Source organism: Urocitellus parryii, chromosome 8 (assembly GCF_045843805.1).
Source record: "Urocitellus parryii isolate mUroPar1 chromosome 8, mUroPar1.hap1, whole genome shotgun sequence".
NCBI classification, from domain to species: domain Eukaryota; kingdom Metazoa; phylum Chordata; class Mammalia; order Rodentia; family Sciuridae; genus Urocitellus; species Urocitellus parryii.
The window spans coordinates 147036757-147057980 of NC_135538.1; the positions used below are offsets into that span (position 1 = coordinate 147036757).

General features: G+C 34.6%; 1 protein-coding gene across 3 annotated transcripts in view; it reads right to left on the reverse strand.

The window, feature by feature from the left end:
- Positions 1 to 21224, reverse strand: part of Nup153 (nucleoporin 153) — a 61423-nt gene that overhangs the window by 34298 nt on the left and 5901 nt on the right. For all 3 annotated transcript variants that reach the window (XM_026402203.2, XM_026402204.2, XM_026402202.2), the window contains exons 2-6: positions 13533 to 13758; positions 7717 to 7965; positions 6123 to 6262; positions 5916 to 6041; positions 5 to 121 (exon numbers count right to left, since the gene is read on the reverse strand). In XM_026402203.2, coding sequence (XP_026257988.2) covers positions 5 to 121; positions 5916 to 6041; positions 6123 to 6262; positions 7717 to 7965; positions 13533 to 13758 — 858 coding nt within the window. The remainder of the gene's footprint in view (positions 1 to 4; positions 122 to 5915; positions 6042 to 6122; positions 6263 to 7716; positions 7966 to 13532; positions 13759 to 21224) is intronic.

A 21224-nucleotide genomic window follows, 5' to 3' on the forward strand; every position in this document is an offset into this window, starting at 1 on the left:
TTACCGCTAGAGGACTTGACATCTTCTCTAAAGACTGCAATATTCGCCGAGCTGTTGAACTAGTCACACCGTAAGATTGTGCATTAAGTTGCTTAGCTTTCATCTGTCTTCTGACTGGTGCCTGTGAAGTAAACTCTATATTATTTGTAGCAACAAAATCTAAGTCACATATTTTATGAAAATATCTACAAAATAAAATGTCTAATGTAAAATACGATATATTAACAACTTATCTCTGAGAGGTGTCATAAAATAAGAGTTTAATTGTTTTTCTTCTTCATGCCTTTACTGAAAATCCAATTCCCTGCCGGAGACAGTATTCTTATAATTAGAAGTGATAAAATAGTACACACCACTCTGAAGAATGGATCTGTAGTTATATTACACATGTTGAAAAGGTATAATTGGTAAAAAAAAGTTCTAGCAATACCTAGACCTGCGTACTCTTGATATTTACATCAAATAATATTAAATTAATGAGAAGTGAATTAAGATAGCTGTTATTCTGAATATTAATTAACATTTAATTCAAGCAAATTCCAAGACAGATAAACAAAATACTATAGATTCTACTGCAATGAAAATCTAACATTTTAATACTAATAACTTGTTTCTCAAAAGTCAACATGACAAAAGGAACATTTTTAAATACTCATGCTATTTCTTAATAAAGTGACTTACTTTCTTAAAATTGGGATTAGGAAAAAACCTTAAAGACTAGGCAATTACCCTTTAATACAAAAGCAAAATGTATATATTCCAATAAAAATACACCCTTCTCTCAAGAATGCACTACAAGATTCTAATAAACATGTGATACCACAAAACCAAGTAATTTGGCAATGAGTAACATAAGGAAAAGATAATCTCACAACCAAAATATAACCTAGTTTTTAAAACTTTTCATCATCTAAAAATTTGAACCATAATTACTACTTTAAAAATTTCTTCTTATATATCAAATATATTCATTTATTTTCAAAGTAGCTGCATCAGTAATAATAATAATACATTAGTATTATTACAAATTTGGTGCCCCCTATGGATTGCTGTTGAGAGACTAGAGGCTTCAGCAATCACGAGAAAACATTAAATTATTCACCAGGATATCACTGAAGTCTACTGGCTCTCAGGGCCTCAGTTCACTAATCAATAAAACAGAACTGAACTGGAATGTTGATAATGTCTTCTAGCTCCATAACTCTAGGAATGAAATGGCTAATAGACTGCATTCCAAATGTCAATTACAAGGCTGAGGGTGTAGCTCAGTGAAGAACACTTGCTTAACAAGCTTAAGGTCCTAGATTTTATCCCCAGCATGACAAAAACAAAAGTATCTAATGTCAACTGTAAATATTTGGATGCTTGATTGAGGAAGATTCTAAGGGTATATGAGAACTCAGCATTAAAAAGAACAGAACTCAATACTGGCAATAAAGGAGAAGGAAACAGGAACACACTCAAGACTATTCTATGAATCATAGGCTTGCATCATCGTCTAACACGCTGAACTACATTAACTATAAATTTTAATTTTTAACATGATATGATCCAGCTTAAGAAAAAGCTTCCTATGTAACTCTGACATTCAGTTAATGGTTTCTCTTATAACAAAATGTCCCCCATAAAAACACTCAGAAATAAGGCTCATAGCTTAGCGTGGTGTTGTGCATCTGTTCTCCCAGTAACTTGAAAGACTTAGGTAGAAGGACCACAAATTCGAGGCCAGCCTAAACAATTTAGCAATCCCTTGTCTCAAAATAAAAATTAAAAGAGCTGAGGATGGCCAGGTGCAGATGGAGCATGCCTATAATCCCAACAGGTTGGGAGGCTGAGGCAGAAGGATCAAAAGTTCAAAGCCAGCCTTAGCAGAAAGCAAGGCGCAAAACAATTCATGGAGACCCTGTCTCTAAATAAAATACAAAATAGAGCTGGGGATGTGGCTCAATGGATGAGTGCCCTGGAGTTCAATCCCTGTACCTCCCACACTCCAAAAAAAAAAAAGGCTGCGGATGTAGCTCAGTGGTAAAGCACCCCTGGGTTCAATTTCCAGTAGCGCAGAAAAAAAAAGTCTCATAATTACTACTGTTAATTAGACAAGAAAGAATCTTCCAATCAGGATAAGAAATGACTACCCTTAATGACAAAATTAAAATGTTTAAATATCCTAATTTCAAGCATTTGTTGATTCCTATTTGCCATGGATTCTCATTTCAATAAGATTTGCTCCAGAAATCTTAATGTTTACATTCTCTTCCATCTCTAAAAAGGTCAAAAACTATAATATAAAATAAAAATACTATAACCCACACAAACCAGAATTTGTACAGTCCTCAAGAAAATAGCAGGACAAAGAACAGGATGCAATTTCCCTTAAATTGGTATTTCTCAAAAAGTTACTAATTTCTAATTATTGACTACTAATATATACAACACATAAATACAAATTGCTCTGTATTTTGACCTTGTATCTTGTGACTCTGACAAACTATTAGTTCTGATAGCATTTTTTGAAGTCCTTTGGTAATAGATATAAATAAATACCTACATTCCTGAACAGGAATTATTTTACCTCTCCCTTTTCCATCTGTATACCTTGTTCTACACTGGGTAGGTTGAAGCGTAGCAGTTTTGATAAAGAGACTTCCCTGCTCTTCCCCCCATTTCAGAAGAACAGTAATCAGTCTTTCACATTAAGGAATGGTACATCTGTAAATATGCTTTATCAGGATGAATCTTTTATCTTTTCCTACGTTTGGTTTGCTGAAAATTTTTATCATGAGTGGATGATGGATTTTGTGAAATGTTTTATAATATCAAATGTTCATAAGGTTTTTATTCTTTAATCTGCTTACGTGCTAGGTTACAAAATTTTCAAATGTTGCTTTCCCAGGACAAATCCCACCTGATCATGATACAGTTTTCTTTTTATAAAGGTTGAATTCAATTTATAAAAATTTTTGTTGTAAAAGCATGTATCCATAATTAATGAGAAATGCTGTCCATTTTTTTTTTTATAATGTCTTTGTCTTATTTTGGATCAAAGTACTGTTAGCCTATTAAAAATGTGTTTGGTAGGGGGTGGATATAGCTGAGTTGGTAGAGTGCTTGCCTTGCATGTACAAGGCCCTGGGTTCGATCCCCAGCACCCCCACCCCCAAAAAAACTGTTGGGGAGACAGGCATGGTGGTACACCTATAATCCCAGCAACTTAGGAGGCTGAGGCAGGAGGGTCAGAAGTTTAAGGCCATAATCAGTAACTTAGTGAGACCCTATCTCAAAAAGAAATTTAAAAAATAGGGCTGGGGATGCAGCTCAGTGGTAAAAGCCCCTGGGTTAAATCCCCAGTATCCTCCAAGAGTTGGATAATGTTCTTTTCTAATACATGAAGAGTTTATAATTGGTGTTCTTTCTTTTTTAAATACTTGTTAGAATTCATTAGGGAAGCTATTTGAGCCTGAATGTTTCTTTGCTGGAAAGACTTCAACTATGAATTCAACTTACTGAATAAATAACACTATTCAGACTTTTGCTCATGCTATGCCAAATAAAATGAAAACATAAATGTGTCAAAATGCATTCTACTGTCATGTGTAACTAATCAAAATAAACAAAAAATTCTAATAAAATGTGTTCAAGGTCTCCATTGTGAACACTACGAAACACTCATGAAAGAAATCTTAAAAACACCTTAATAAAGAGATATACTGTATTCATGGACTGGAAGACTCAATTTTGTTAAGATGTCCATTCTTCTCAAATTGATCTTTAGACTCAATGCAATCCCAATCAAAATTCCAACAGCCTCTGTGGGAACCAACAAGCTGAATCTAAAATGTTATGGAAAAGCAAAGAACCCAAGAAAGCCAAAACAAGCTTGTAAAGGAAAAGAACAGTTAGAGAGCTCACATTTCCTGATTTTAAGACTTACTATAAAAGAGCTATCAAGACAAGGTAATACTGCAAGGACAAATGCAGATCAATGGAAAAATAATAGAAAGTCCAGAAACAGAGCCAATGTATAGTAAACTACTTTTCAACAAATGTGCAAAAGTAATTCAATGGAGAAAAGATAGTCTTTTTAACATATGGTACTAGAACAATGGTTCATCCATACGTAAAACAAGTGTTGACCCATACCTAACACTAGATAAAAAAAATTAACTCAAAATGAATCACAGGTCTAAATTAAAACCTAAAACTATGAAGCTTCTGGGGACAAACAAAAAACAAGAAAATCTGTGGCACAGGGTTAAACAAAAATGTCTTAGATATAATAGCGAAATCATAAAAGAAAAACAGAATAATATACTTAGATGTAATCAAAAGTAAAAATTTCTCTTCAAAAGACCCTGTGAAAACATGTCACAGAATGTAATATCTGCAACACACATTTGATAAAGGATTTGAAAAAAATGAACGCTCAAAATTCTTTGATAGCCCAATTTAAAAATGGTCAAAAGATTTAAAGACACGTCACCAAAGACACTGATTGCAAATAAGCATATGAAAAGATGTTCAACATCATGTAAGATTAATGTTGTCTTTTTTGTCAAAGTTAAACCTATAGTCTGAGTTTACTAATATGTAACAAAAATGTGTCTGCTATAATCTAAAATCTGAGTTTCCTAGTGAGTAGTTAGGCGGAACTATTTTTAAGTTACTAAACCATGTGGTTAAAATGTAGCCATTTTGATTCCCCCAACTATTTCTCTTTGTCCTCTGTCTTCCAATCATAATGCCTACAGAGTACTAGGTGATCCAATCCTAACTAGAGTCCTTCCCTTTGCCCTCCCGAATTTTAAATTAGTCAATCACATATATTGTAATCCTAAACTCCTTCTATCAGAGCAAAAGGATAAAAACCTGGGCAGACTTCCCACCCAGTGTGCTTGCTTGCCAGATTTTTTTGGGTAGTTTGCCTTGCTGAGTAACTTTTGAGCACATGTCTGATTTCTTGCAGTACTAATAATCAATAGCCACTAGGGAAGTACAAATTAAAACCACATGTTGAAATTACCACTGCATGCCTAGTTGCATGGCTAAAACAAAAAGCTAGCACCAAGTCCTAGAAAGGATGCAGAGCAACTAGAACTCTTACACTACTAGTGAGAATGCAAACTGGTACCAATCACTCTGAAACAATCTGGCAATTTATTATATACTTACCTTGTGAGCCAGTAATCCAACTCCCAGGTATTTACCCAAGAGATGAAAATTAACATTCATACAAAATGTTCATAGCAGCTTTATCCAAAACAGGCAAAAAACGAGAAATAATACAGTGAACTTTTACTGGTGAAAAACTATAATTATACTACTCAGCAATAAAAAGGAACTATTGACATGCAAAAACAGACTGATCTCAAACGCATTATGCTAACTGGAGTAAGTCAGATACAAAAGGCTACACCTGACTAAAATTTATATGACATTCTGGAAAATGGCAAACTACAGGGAAAGAAAAACATTAGTGGTGGTCAAGAGGATGATAGTGAAAGGACAGACTGACTACAGAGATACACAAGGTAATGTTCTGAGGTGATGGGAATATTTGTTCAAAAATCTGCAGAAATGGTTACACAACTGCATGTGTTTTATTATATAATTCAAATACACAAATAAGAGCAAATTTTTATTATGTAATTTATTCCTCACTTACAAAATAAATTAATCAAACTTCCTAAGAGACACACAATTATAATACACAAAATGTTCACTTAGACCTGAAATAATATTCACATATCCTAAAAAGGGTGATGGTAGAGGTGCAGTCATCTCCATAGTTCTGTAATTTTTACCAAAGAATAACTAAAAGTTTATTTTTTTTTTTTAATTTTCGAGTGTCAATAGTGAATGGCTAATTAAAAGCAAAAAGAAAAGAAGAACCATCATCCATCTCCAATGAAACCAACCTGATAAGGTGTATTTCGTAGCTTAGACTGTCTTGCAGCAGCTGCCCCACCATATGTTGTTTTTCCAGGATAAAAAGGAGAATCTCCAAGCTGACTTGTTTTAAGATTTGAAGAATTCCCAAGTGACTGCACAGAAACACAATGACAAACTTTAAGCAAAAAATACTCAAAATGAATGTGATTAAATCCAATCCAGTTAGTACTCACAGAGGAAAGTGTTCCAAAGGCAGATAAGTTAAATGCTGGTTTTTTTGAGCTGGTGGCAGTATGTTGAGAGAGTGAATGAGAACGTTCAGCCTCTGGGGACCACAGAGGTGGCAATGAAGTGTTCTTTGAAACAGCTATATCTGAAACAAAAGTAATAGCGCCAATTATAAGACTCTAGATTTTCACATAGAAAAATAAAAATTAAAACTAAGTCAAATAGCCAGTAATTGGTCTAAAACATAGACCAATAGTACAAAATAGAAGACACTTAGTCAAACCCACACAGATACAGTCATCTAATCCTTGACAAAGGTGCCAAAAACATACACTGAAGACAGCCTTTTTAACAAATGGTGCTGGGAAAATTGGTTATCCATATACAGAATGGAAGTAGACCCTTATCTCACAACCTGCACAAAAGCCAACTCAAAATGGATCCAAGACCTCGAAATTAAACTAGAAAATATGCAACTCTTAGAATAAAATATAGGGTCAATACTCTAACTTTTAAGCACAGGCAACAACTTTCTCAAAAGGACCCCTAAAGGTCAGGAAATAATGCCAAGAGTTAATAAGTTTAAAAGTTTCTGCACAACAAAGGAAATAAAAGATAACCCACAGAACAGGAGAAAGTCTTTTCTAGCCAGCTACTCTTTTACAGAGTGTTAGTGTCTTGAATACATGAAGAGCTCAAAAAACTTTACATCAAAACATCAGCTAGCCCAACTAATATATGGGCAAATGAATTAAACACACACATCTCAAAAGAAGAAATAGAAATGGCCAACAAACACATGAAAAAAATGTTCAACATCATTAGCAATTAAGAAATGCAAACCAAAACTGAGATTTCATCTCACACCAGTCAGAATGGCAGTCACCAAGAATATAAATTAATAATAAATGCTGGAGAAGATGAAGAATAAAGAACATTTTTACAGTCCTGGTGGGACTGTAAATTAGTACAACCACTATGAAAATCAGTTTGTAAGCTCCTCAAAAGACTAGAAATGTAACCAGCACATGATTCAGCTTTATCACTTCTCAGTATTAACCCTGAATAATTAAAGTCAGATAATATATAGTGATACATGCATACCCATGTTTATAACAGCAAAACTATGGAACTAGACTAGGTGTCCATCATCAGTTGAAAGGATCAAGAAAATGTGGTATAATACATGAATTTTATTCAGCCATAAGGAAAACGAAATCATGTCATTTGCAGGAAAATGGCTGGAACTAGAGATCGTCATGTTAGGTAAGATAAGTCAAACATACAAGGTCAAGGATTGTTGTCTTCTCTCATGTGCGGAAGGCCAGAGAGGTAAAAGGAAATCAAAGGTGAGGGTGGATATCCTAAAAATCAAAGATCAGCAGGGGAAAGGGACTAACATAAGAGGTGGAGAGGAAGGAGAAAGAAGTGTTTTCGAATGTTGGTCAAATTATATTGTTCTTCTGTGTGCATATATAAACATGTAATGACAAATCCCACATTATCAACAACTATAATGCACCAATAAAAAAATGTGGGGGAAAAAACATTCCATGAAATTTTACTACCAAACTTACTATCAAATGAAAAAAAAAATACCTTTATCAGAGGCTCTTGAAGAAAAACCACTGGTAGTTGAGATGTTGTCATCATCATGCTGAGAGGTAGAATCTTTTATTTCTTTTACAAGGGAAAATCCAGAACTGCCAATTGGGAATGCCGAAGATGTAGATGGCTGACAGTGCAACGCTGGAGATTCCAACATGGAGAAGTTCAGATGACTCCGGTGAAGAGAAGGCCTTGTCAATACATCTGGATAATTGGAAGCAGTACTTGTTGTTGAAGGTTCTTTAATAAAAGAGAGAGAGAGAGAGAGAGAGAGTGAGAGAGAATAGTATAAATATTCAACTTAGAAAAATCAATACACTATCAGTGTTTCTTTAAGAAACACTATATTAATAGTTTCAACTACGAATCACTGAGGATTCCCATGATAAGACAAATTTAAGATACTCCTTAACCAATTAACTAAACTTGAAGTTACCAAAACTAGTGTCAAAATAATTTAGTGATCACGTACAACTTAAAGAACATGTCCCAGATTCTCCTGCTCATAAAGTCATAAAACAAGCATTAAATCTCTCCCTCCAGATTTAGTCACTATTAACTCTGTGTATCTCTATTTTTTTCTATGTATACACAAAGATACATTATCCCACCATAATCATGTTATCATCTTGTTCTTTAACCTTTTTTCTTTTACCAATAATTTTTTGTACATTGAGCATTCCATTTAAAAACCACCCTGTATTCTATTATACCCTCAAACTGCCTATAATTATTCAATTATTTTCCCAATAAGAAAATAATTAAACACGAATGCACTTATATCTGCATATTTTAAGAGTATTCTTTTGCATAAATTCATGGTTCTATAATTTCAATACATATGACATTTGTGAGAACTGATATTAAACAAATCTCTCTGAGCCTATCACAGCCTATGTATGATTCAGTTAAGTCTGAAGCTGAGTGCCAAAATTAGCCCAAGCAGTCCTAGGTTTCCTGAAAATCAACTGCTCTGTCAAACTAGACTCAACTGCATACTCCTATTTATTTTTTATAACAGATATTAAACTGTGATTTCAAAGGATTTCATAAGTTGTACTCACACAAATAGTAAATGACAATATACATTTTCTGATAAACTCCAAAGCTGGATATTAACCTTTTCTAATTTCTGTCAAATGGAATCATTATTTTATTTGTACTTATTCAAGTGAGAGAGCTTTTGAGCATCCTTCCCTATATTCGTTACCCACTTATATTTCTTCTGTTAAATGCTTATTGTCATAGTCTCCCTTACTATTAAGATTAATAATAAAAGACTAATAAGATGTATAAAGTGTATTTTTTGCCCATAAGACCATGTGATATGACAACTGAAATACCACAACCATTTTTCCCCCAGTTAGTTCAACTCATTTACAACTTTTACTCATTTCCTCTGGTATTGTTGCTTATTGCATCTTGACTCCATCTGGAATCAGTTACAATGCAGGAGTGAAGAAGTAAGCTTCATTCTTTCCAAAGGGATAAGCCTGTTTTTAGTATCCTAAGATAAAATTTTAAATAAGCCATTCTTTCCTCATCGATTGTCAATTAAAAGGCTTTACTCCTTCTTCCTCTAATGTTACACCTATATATTTCTGTACCAGTGCCATAATGTTTTAATACTTTGCTTTAGAACACACTGAATGCCTGTTAAATTTACTCCACTTCACCTTATTCTTTTTCAGAATACCTCTGTTCATCTTCTTGTATATTTCCAAAAACTTTAAAATCATTTGTCAAGTTCCCATGAGAATGAAATAACTAAGACGAAACTAGTTCTTCTAATGTAAATATGTATCAAACTGGTGAAAGTACAAGGCAACTGTGTTTAGACCACAAAAAAGAGTTTAAGAAAAGATAAGCCTGAGGAATACTGTCAAATCTGGAACAGAGTCCTGATGAAGTCCATGCAAAACAGCATATAGAATCAGAACCAAGGGCACTACACTCACAGGAGCTCCCAGAAGTTCACATGGAAATGTTCAGTGGGTAAATGGATTGTACATACACAAAGCAAGACCACCAAATAGCAGCTGCAATGAAGCTGAAAACAGAGACACTAAGAGCACTAAGCAAAAAAAAAAAAAAAAAAAAAAACCTGTGCCAAGAATTCTCAAGGGCTGCCAGAACTTAGAAATCTAGAAATCCCATAAACACTTCCCTGGCATTCAGCTGAAGTACCAAAACATTTCCCTGTAGGAATAAGAACTATGTTCTAGTGTTAGATCCAGTCTACAACCATTCTGAAAAGTCACAGGGGAAACAGAAGGTTAAGTCTAACCATATTGTAGGCTTAGACTTAAGCCCAATACCTCAAAACTCTAAAATTCCAGAAGAAATCAGAGGAAAAACATTAAGTTATTAGGATCTGACATTACATACCATACCTAAAGCTTAGGCAACAAAAGCAAAAACAAAGGCATTACATTAAAATTTAAAGCAAGGTGTGATATCACACGCTTTAATCCCAGCAACTCAGGAGGCTGAGTCTCTCAGCAACATAGTGAGACTGTCTCAAAATAATAAGTAAAAAGGACTGGGGATGTGGCTCAACAGTAAAGAGCCTTTGGGTTCAATCCCCCCATACCAAATTAATTAATTAAACTGTGGTGAAAAAAGAGTGAAAAGACAGAACACAAAATATCCGGAAAGCCTATAAAGAGGCTAATATCCAGAAGATATGAATAACTCCTACAACTCAAAAGTCAAATTACCAAACCAAAAAAAAAGCAAAGAAACTGAATAGGCATTCTTTCTCCAAAAATGATACATTCAAATGGCCAAGAAGCACAAGCCAGTTCTTGCTACTTACAGAGCTTCCTATCTTTCACACCTAACCATATGAAGAATATAGTCTGGGACGGGAAGATTAAATAAGGCCATGTCACCTACAGATTCACATCAGCCATAAACACCCAGTTTTCTAAGAGTACAACTATGAGGCGTAATAGTCCAAAACTTTTTAACAGGTATATGGATTTGGGGTTTTTCTCATCATTCTATTCTTCTAATCTAGCAGAAGCAATCTATACATCCAAGGCTCATCATCATTACAAGAATCAACAGGGGCTGCAGACAATACATTTGAAATGGGCTGCAAACTGTTTTACTGCATTGTGCCACTTGAAGAATAAAAATACTCTCCAGCCCCACTGTTACTATTAATACAAGTTATTTTTGTAAAAATTAATTTTTAGGAAACATTAAGAACTTTCATGTTATTTTTAGCCTTCTGCAATTTGACACTACTTCGACAGTAGATATATCTCTAAATTTTGAGAATAACTTCAAGTGTAATGTTTTGCAAAGTTGATATAAACTGATTTTCTTTGTTGTTATATCTAGTAATAGCTATGTTCATCTTATGGGAGGGTTACAATTTATACTTGAAGTCTCACACTATCTGACTGCAGGCATTAAACAAATAATTTGAGAAAGGTCAAGGCAGATTATAAGAACTGCCTAGGACTCCAAAGGTTTGGGGACTATGAGTCAGGTCTGAGAAAGGAAAATGTGATATAAGTTTTTGAAACATATCAAAAAGCTGCCCACAATTTGCTTCTAAACAGCAGGAAATGTAGCTCAGTGGTAGCGTGCTTGCTTAACACGAGGCTCTGAGTTCAAGCCCTAGCACCATAAATAAAAAATGAATCCTCAGGGGAGTGAAGTGGAGAGGTGGGATAAAATGTGTGAGAACTGAGAAAACAAAACCAGCCATAAACTGTTGTTGAGTGATGGGGAAATAGGGGCTCACTGTACTATCCTCTGTGCTTCTATAAATTTTCCATAATAACTTGAGTTTAAAAATTACAAAGGCATATGTAATACATATGAGGAAAAGCTATCTTATAAATTTAATACAGTAATGAATACAATCTGAGTTTGAATTAACCTTAGCAAACCAATGAAGTTAATTCCATTGTTTCCATGTAAATACAAACACAAAAAATAATCTTGCAGGTGTAGAATTAGAAACTATCCATAAATCCCACACCTAAATCCCTATATAGGTTTAATTAAACCCTATAAGTATTCTATTAGGATTGAGAGAACAGATTCTGTTACTGTGACTACATCAGTGCATACTAGAAAATCTCTTAACAGAAAGAAAGAAAAGTCAAACTGGATCCCATGTGATTGGCAGGGTGGGGGATTGGAAGCAGTCATCTTAGACATCTACCAAATAAAAAGCCTCCAGATGGTTGTTGTCATATATTTAAAAGAAATCTTGAAAACTACAGATATTAAAACTAAGTTGGAGACTGAAGTTGTGACTTAGTGGTAGACTGCTTGCCTAACATGCATGAGGCATGGATTCAATCCCAGATTTTTTTTTTTTTTTTTTGGCAGGGGGAGGGCAACGGTGACACAACACTATACCCAAAGCACAATGAAATATCATTACACCTACTAAGGTAACTATAATCAAAATAAGTTTTGGTAATGATATATAAAGAAAATAAAACTTTCATATACTGCAGGAAGGTAAGATGATACAGCCACTTTAGAAAACCCTTTGGCAATTTGTCATAATGATTAATATAGAGTGATTATATGCCCCAGCTATTTTACTCTACACAAAAATTTGCATGCAAATATTCACAGCGATATTCATAACATCCAAAAAGTGAAAACAACTCAAATGTCCATTAACTAATAAATAAGGGGTAAATTTATCCATACAATGGAATATTGTCCAACAACAATAAAAACAAATGACATTCTGATACATGCTGAAAACACTGTGGTCAGTGGAAAATTGGAGACAAAGAATACATATTTTATGATTCCATTCACATGAAATGCCTAGGATAGGGATCTACAGGGATAGAAAGCAGATCAGTGGTTGTCAGGAGTTGAGGGAGAAGGGAATGAAGAGTGACAGCAAAGGTTCTAAAATCAATGGGAGTGACAGCTGCAAACCCCAGTGAATATACTTAAAATCACTAAACTACATTTTAAATAGGTGAGTTTTATGGCATGTATCTCAATGAAGCTATAATGAGATGAGCTATATATCAATACAGATATAAAAAATACATATCAAGTGAAATGACAATAATAATATCTCCAAATATAGCCTAGACGTGGGTTACACTAAATTTACAATACTTGGAAACCCTAACAAAATGCTGGAAAGTAGATCCTAAGAATTCAAAGATTTAAAATGCAGGGTCACTGAACAGTGATTAATGGAATAACCCAATTGAGTTTGCTCTAGAGAACAGAATACAACTAGTTATATTATACCCAAATTCACGAGTTCTGAGAGGCACTAACAGTTGCATTCTAATGGTTAACATTTGTGCAGTGTTCCCTTAGTGCTAGGGTTTATTCTAAGGGCTTCACAATTACTTAAAAAAAAAAAAAAAAAAGACAAGGTCAGTCTCAAATTTGTGGCCGAAATGGTCTTCCCACCTCTGCCCCCAATAGCTTAGAGTACAAGAGTGCACCACCATGCTCAGCTCACAATTACTCTTTCTGAAACAACTTAGGAAGGCAGAGAGGAGGAAACGGTCTCCTGCCAAACACTACATAGCTAATACTGCTGATATGAAAATTCAAACCCAAAGTCTGACATCAGAGTTTGTACTCTTAACTAATGTGTCAGACTTCCTTAATGAACAGAAGGTTGGTAAATAACAAAGACATTCAATTTAAACCTAATCACCATCCTCCTTCAGATGTTTTATGTTCTACTCAATGACATTGATTAACCACAGCCAGGTAAACATAAATGTATTTAAAATTAGGGCATGAAAATCTATCATTCATAAAAAATATATTCATATGTTACTTACCTTCTGTATTACTGACAGCTGGCTCAGGGGTGATTCTTCCATCATTAATATTAGAGCTCTCCTCATGGCCATATATCACATGATCATCATCTCTATTTTCTGGCCAGTGTGGAACCTCACTTGTGTCTGTTGAGCAGCTACATGCATCTTCATTCTTGTTGAAATATCTTTGTAGCCACCCTGGCACAATATTCTTAACAGATTCTGTAACCCTGCTAAGAATGCCCTGTTGGGAGAAAACACAAGACAATTTTAGAAATTAATCTTTTTAAATATATAATCACTTACAGAAAAGAAACTCATGCCAAGCAAGACATAACTATAACTATTTCCAACAGAGTTTACTAAAATTCGGTTACTAAAGTTACGATGACACAATATTTTAAATTTTCTTTATATGAAATTCTTACTTTTTCCTTTGTTCTATAGCATACATGAGCTAATATTTGTCCCAAATGCCTAATTATTCTAATCCTTTAAAATACCCCATAAGCTATCAAATAAGCAAGATCTATTTTAGATTTAGCAATAAAATACATACTAAATGTTTTAATCCAAGAAAAGGCATCCTTTTCTATCTCAATGTATTAAAAGAAACCATATAAACCATAACTTCAATAACAACTATTTACACATTCTTTAAGAAAACAAAACAATTAGACTAATAGAAATGAGGGTTTAAGAACAAAAGACAACTAATCCAACATAAATTAATCAAAGAAATATTCTAATATCTTTTTAAAAAATATTTATTTTTTAGTCGCAGTTGGACACAACACCTTTATTTCACTTTATTTTTGTATGTGGTGCTGAGAATCGAACCCAGGGTCTCACATGTGTGAGGCAAGCGCTCTACTGCTGAGCCACAACCCCAGCTCCTCTAATATCTTTTGAAAGTGAAATTTTACTGTATTGACTTTTAAAGGAAGAAATATAAAGTGGTATTATAACTACAAGAATTATTAACATTTACAGTGACTTCAGTTATCAGTCAGGCAATGCTGTAATCAATTTATTTCCTTCAATTTAATCTTACAATAATTATATGAAGTTGAAACTAACACTCCCATCACTTTAAGGATGAAGAGAGACAATAAGTAACTTACCCCGGGCACAAACACAACTACTTCAGTATATCTAAGACAGACTAAAAGCATGGGCCTTGGGATTACTATGACCCATTACGAAATTTGAATTTCTCCCTGTTCTTTGATTTACTCTAGCTTAAGTAAGAACACCCCCCCTACTAACTACTGAAATTATAGTGAAAATTAAGTGACAGTACTTTTCAACTTACAACGTGTAACAAACATATTGGTAATTTTATTACTAACCAGGAAAAAGCCAACAGAAAAAACTCTGCTAAGGTAACCAATTGCAAGCAACAATTTCCTTCATTAAGCAGTATTTACTAAAAAACACAAATGCACTGTTTCCTTTTTCTATGCTATGATGCATAATATTAGTTACTTTGGAAAAAAAGATCATATTATACCTACTACATGTAGAGTTAACATTTTTAATAATATAATATAGTACTAGTTCTTTATCCCATCCTCCACTATTTCAAAAGACCCAGAAGTACTTAACAAGGTAAAATTCAGTTTAAGACAGCCTTTCAAAAAAAATAAGACACATACAATATGAGGTTATAGGTTAGCTAAAGCACTACAGAAATAACAGGGTGGAAAAAGTCATTTGTGGACTTCTAAAGTATAAAAATATAGAAAATATAAAAATATCACGGATCCTCATGATCCTTATCCATCTAAAGCAAGCAGAGAAAATGATACTATATTTAACCAGAAGTCACTTGTGTGACAGCAGGAGATATGTTAGAGAACAATCAAAAACCAAATCTGAATAATCAAAACAGATACGAAAAAGCTTATTCTCTGAAGTACACATGAACTGTGCTTACAAGACTTTCTCTTTTCTAAGCTAAAATTTAACCAACTTCTCTAGTCTCAGCCCAGAACAGCTTAGCACAGGAACATTTCAGTGGGACAGAGGAGTTACTAGTGGCACAGTAAATGACAGCAAAAGGATTTTTTTCCAAAAAAAAAAAAAAAAAAGTACATTCAGTAAATAATAAAAAGTAGTTAAATAATCAAACATACCTCTATTAAGTGACACAAGTCATTAGGACAAAGTTAAATTAAGCTTAACACATTCTAATCCTAGTGGTTTCTCAACATGTGGTTCCCTCAGCTACAGTAGCATTAATCTCAGGTAATGTCCACCCAAGTGATTCTGATGTTATGTTAAAGTTTGAGAACCAACACTATAGTTAAAGACATTAGAAATTTAGACACATTTCAGGAAATTATCATTACATTTAGGGGGGAAAGCTCCTCTACAACAGGTTAATAAAATCAAGCATACTTAAAAAAAAAAAAAGACTCAAACTTCAACTGCTTAGAAAACATACATGTGGAACACTAGTCAGACAATAATGAAAATATCCTAAAGTGAATCAGAACAACAAACTTTGCAGTGACCATTTTGGACTGTACTGAATACAATGCAGTTCACACACTGCTTTTCTTCATTCAATCAATACTAACTGCACACCGTAGTGTGCATCAAGAATTAAACACTGGTGGGGCCAGGGTTTAGCTCAGTGATAGAGCACTTATCTCACACGTGTGAAGCACTGGGTTCAATCCTCAGCACCACATAAAAATAAATAAATAAAATCAGGGTATTGTGTCCATATACAATTAAAAATATTTTTTAAAAAAAGAAATCAAAACACTGGGGATACAGTGGTGAACAAGTTTTTGCCCTCATGGAGTTCAAAAATCAGTGAGAAAAACAAAATATGTCACACATAAACATACGTGTGAGATAGTGCCATGAACAAAAATCAAGAGAAAGAAAAATGAGATGGGTGCCCCATTATATAAGCACAGAAAATGTCAGAAAAGGGTGTTTACTAAATAATAGGCTAAGTAGACTAAGGGAACAAAAGTGAGAAGACCTAAATAAAGGAGTGTCCTTCACATATGCTATCCAAACTTAGGGTTACCTTATCAATAAAGGCAAAAATATAATATATCTTAAGATCAACTTGAAATCCTTCAAAAATCCCCTTGAAACATACACTTATATGTGTGTCTTTGCACATGTGCTTAGAATCATCTGCTTCATCTTTTGTTCTTCAGTTCACGTATCTAATCATTATAAAAAGACTAATATAATTATTCTCAAAAAAGTGTAGTCCTCAACTGGGTGCAGTGGCACATTCCTGTAATCCCATCAGCTCGGGAGGCTGAGGATCACAAGTTCAAAGCCAGCCTCAGCCTCAGTAACTTATTTATTGAGGCCCAAAGCAATTTAACAAGATTCTATCTATCTATCAATAAATAAATAAATAAATAAATGGTTGGGTGATGTGGCTCAGGGATTGAGAGTCCCTGGATTCAATCCTAGGTACCAACCCCGCAAAAAGTCTTCAGATCAGAAGTACTGTTATACTTAGATAAATACAAATTTCTTTTTAACAAGCTCTTAGAGTTATCATTATGCAAATTAAATTCTGAGAGCCACGCTACTAAAATTATTTAAAATTCAGTGACCTATTATACCAAATAAGACCTTAATAAACATAACCTTATAAACTTAACTATAAAGTAACATTTTACCTAAAAGACCACCCTATTTTCAAAATTATCAAGTTCATCCAACCATTACACCTGTTTTTATGAACATTATAAATTTTATAATATCAACTCCGAAAATCAATCAGAAGTAAATATGCACCCTGGAGCTAATTTTATTTCCACTTGTTAAAGACTTGCACAGATTATGTACTTGCTTTTAGTAAATGACCAACTAGGAGATATCAGGATTGTTTAAAAATTCCTCAAGAAGAAAAAAAATCTGTTGATTATACACAGAATTATACTGAATAAGATCTGAAGAAGTATCTTCTTGTCTGTCTATTTTAAAAGAGTTTTAAAGAACCAAACACTTTAGCCCTTAATGAAAAATCGAGAGAGTGAAAAGAATTGGAAAAGGGGAAAAATGGCTTCCTTTTGGAGTTAAGTTTTCATTGACCTTACTACCAAAGAAGGCCCAGTGTAACCCAACTATCTTTTCAGGAGTTCTTGAGGAGTTCTTCAGGTCTTTACAGGAATGGGGACAGTCAGTTTGAAGAAAGAATGCTTTATGACTTAAAAAATATAACAAGCCAGGAATAGCAGTGCACATCTGTAATATCAGGGACTCTGAGGCTGAGGCAGGAGGATTGAGAATTTGAGTCAGCTGCAGCAACTTAGCAAGACCCCATCTCAAAATGTGTGTATATATACATACACACACACAGGGCTGGGGACATAGCTCAGTGGCAAAGTGTCCCTGGGTTGCCCCCAGTACCAAAAATAAAATAAATAAATAAAATAGAAAGAGTTGAGAATATAACTCAAGAGATAGAATGCTCTCGGGTTCAATCCCCTATTCTGAAGGACATGGAGAGAGAGGGAGAGGCAGGCGCGGGCACACACACTCGCAACATAACAAAAGGAAAAACCGAGGAAGAAGCACAAGTACTCTGAAGAAAGGTCCAGTGAATACTTAAGTCCTACCTTTTTCCAGATCTGTATCATCAGTAAGCCTAGAAGCCTGATGGAAGTTTTCCTATAGAAAACCGCCTCTGACCTTCCAAGTCTGGGACACTCATTCCCTTACAAGAGTACCAGCAGTGCCCTGCTACCTACCACAAGATGGCAATCTGCCAAACAGCATGGTAATTACAGCCTGTCTGTGGCCTTTACCAGAGCACAGTTCTGTGAGAGCTGGCATCAGGTCTCACAGAGCACAAATTTGTTGGTGCATGGGTTTAATTTACCTACAGCCGCACTGCTCAAATAACAGCTTATTGCCACATATGAATATTCTAGAGCAAGTTTCTAAAAACATCAATAATTCTAAAACTCTGAAAAACATATAATTGGGGCTGGGGATGTGGCTCAAGCGCTCGCCTGTCATTCATGCGGCCAGGGTTCGATCCTCAGCACCACATACCAACAAAGATGTTGTGTCCGCCTAGAACTAAAAAATAAATATTAAAAAAAAAATTCTCTCTCTCCCCCCTCTTTAAAAATAAATAAATAAATAAACATGTAATACATTTACATGACGTAAGTTTCACTTTCAGCAATTATCATTTTTTATGCCCTACTAACATCTCTTGCCCACAAAAACCAACTGATGGGGCTGGGGATGTGGCTCAGCGGTAGCGCGCTCGCCCGGCGTGTGTGAGGCCCGGGTTCGATCCTCAGCACCACATACCAACAAAGATGTTGTGTCCGCCGAGAACTAAAAAATAAATATTAAAAATTCTCTCTCTCCTCTCTCACTCTCTCTTTAAAAAAAAAAAAAAAAACCAACTGAAGCTGTCCAAGGACAAGGAGAGACTGAACCATCCTCTGGAATGATAAATAACTAAGCCAATTAAATGACAGCAGAAAAGCAATCCTAAAAAGTCAAATTAATGAAGTGTTTAGGAAAAACAATAACAACAAAAGGCATTAAAATCTTAAAAACACTCCCTGTGACACTGAAGCAAAGTCTACACTAGATGATAAGAAATAACATGAATTAATAACGAGGGTCTTGCTAAACTGAAGAATTAAAGGAGTAAATTTTTAAACTTGCATTTCTCAAATCTAGTGGGTTCTCTCCCCATTACTGAGGGTTCTTCATTTGGCAAAACACATCAAATGTGTCATTAGATCAGGCATGGTGATGCACACCTATTATTCCAGCAACCAGGGAGGCTGAGGCAGGAGCATTACCAAGTTCAAGGCCAGCCTTGTAAACTTAGCAAAACCCTGTCTTGAAATTAAAAATAAAAAATTCTAGTGTATGGCTTGTTATATAAAAATAAATGAATTTTGGGAAAGTAAACTTAAAAAGGACTGGAAAAAGTAACCCTGGGTTCAACTCCAGGGGATGGGGAGGTGGGGATAACTGAGATTTAGAATAATTAAATATCCAACTTGGAGACCACAGTGAAATTAAATTCAATACTACACATATATCAAGAACATTCACTGTGTAAAGCACTGTGGACATATTAGCTTTTCAAATATATTTAATCAAAGTTCAAGGATTAAAGAAAGAAGACTAGAGTGGGGGAAGGGGAAGGGTTTTTCTATACAACACCAACTCAGAATTCATTTGCAATTATAAAGACATTCTTTTCATACAAATCTTTCATCAGAGGCATCTTCCAATATGGACACAGGATATATCCTTCCTATACATATACATATTTCCTTCTCTTAGGTTTGTTACTTCAGTTCTATTCCACTCCCTTTTCCTTTCTGGGTTTGTTTGTTAGTCCTAGGAATTTGCTTAACCACTGAGCACATCCCCAGCCCATTTTTATTTTTTATTTACAGCCAGGGTCTTGCTAAATTGCTAAAGCTAGCTTTAAATTTGTGATCCTCCTGCCTCAGCCTCCTGAGTCCACTTGCTTTTCTTCACATTATCCTTTATTAAATGGTAGTACTCAGATTCTGAAATCTCCTTTCTGAAATAATTTCACTGGATCTGTAACAATAAAACCAAAAACAATCACCAGTGTCAAGTTTGGCTGTTTTGACTGCTATTTCTGCATTACACAGAAACCTGTCACCATCCCTTAAAAAGTTTTCTTTCTGTATACACCTTCCTGATCCATTTAACACCCATGTCACTAGACCCTCCTTCCCAAACTTTTTTCAAAGTCATTTCATATAGTTTCCCAAATGGGTTTTCTCCTTTGCTCCCTCAAATCCCAAGAACAATCTAAGAATCTACCTGACTTAAAAAATAATATTATTAAAAAAAAACAACACCACGAAATGGTAAAGGCATAAGTCACTCTATTCTTTCAGAATTTATAGCTTTCAAATATATGCATTCTAAAATTACTTATTTTTTTTAAATCCATTTTTTTAAAAAAGGGGGGAGGGAGGGAGGGGGGGAGAGGGAGGAGAGAAAGAATTTTAATATTTATTTTTTTTTAGTTTTCGGTGGACACAACATCTTTGTTTGTATGTGGTGCTGAGGATCGAACCAGGCCACACGCATGCCAGGCGAGCATGCTACCGCTTGAGCCACATCCCCAGCCCCTAAAAAAATTACTTATTTTAACATAGCTTCTCTGTTAGGTTAACAGTTGTTTCCATAAGGGGGAAAAGTAATTGGTACTTAAATTCTAATGCAGTTATACACCAAATTCACTTTCAATATCTTTAATTCAACTTCTAAATCTAAGGTACTGCCATATTTTATAAGCTGTTAGTCACTCAGTGGCCAAACTTACCCCATCCAAGCAGCTCAAGTTCTCTAGACACTTAAAATACTTTTCTGATGAAAGAACAAAAATTCTACAATTGGCTACAGACTTTAACCTTTTTAAAAACTTTCTTCCATAAATGCAGCTAAGGAGAATTCATGACCCATTAAAAGCTCACAGCAGTTAAGCCCACTAAAACAACATCCATAAGATACAGCCACATTTTTCTCACCTAAGATGTTTGAAAACTGGGGTAAAAGTTTATTTCTTAAATCACACTATGAAAAAAGATAAGCAAAAGCAAACAAACTGACAAGCTGACATATATGGATAAGAAAGCCATCTATCTTATCATTTTATTTCTGACAATTAGCTGTAGCTGGCAGCAAGAAGTTACAACA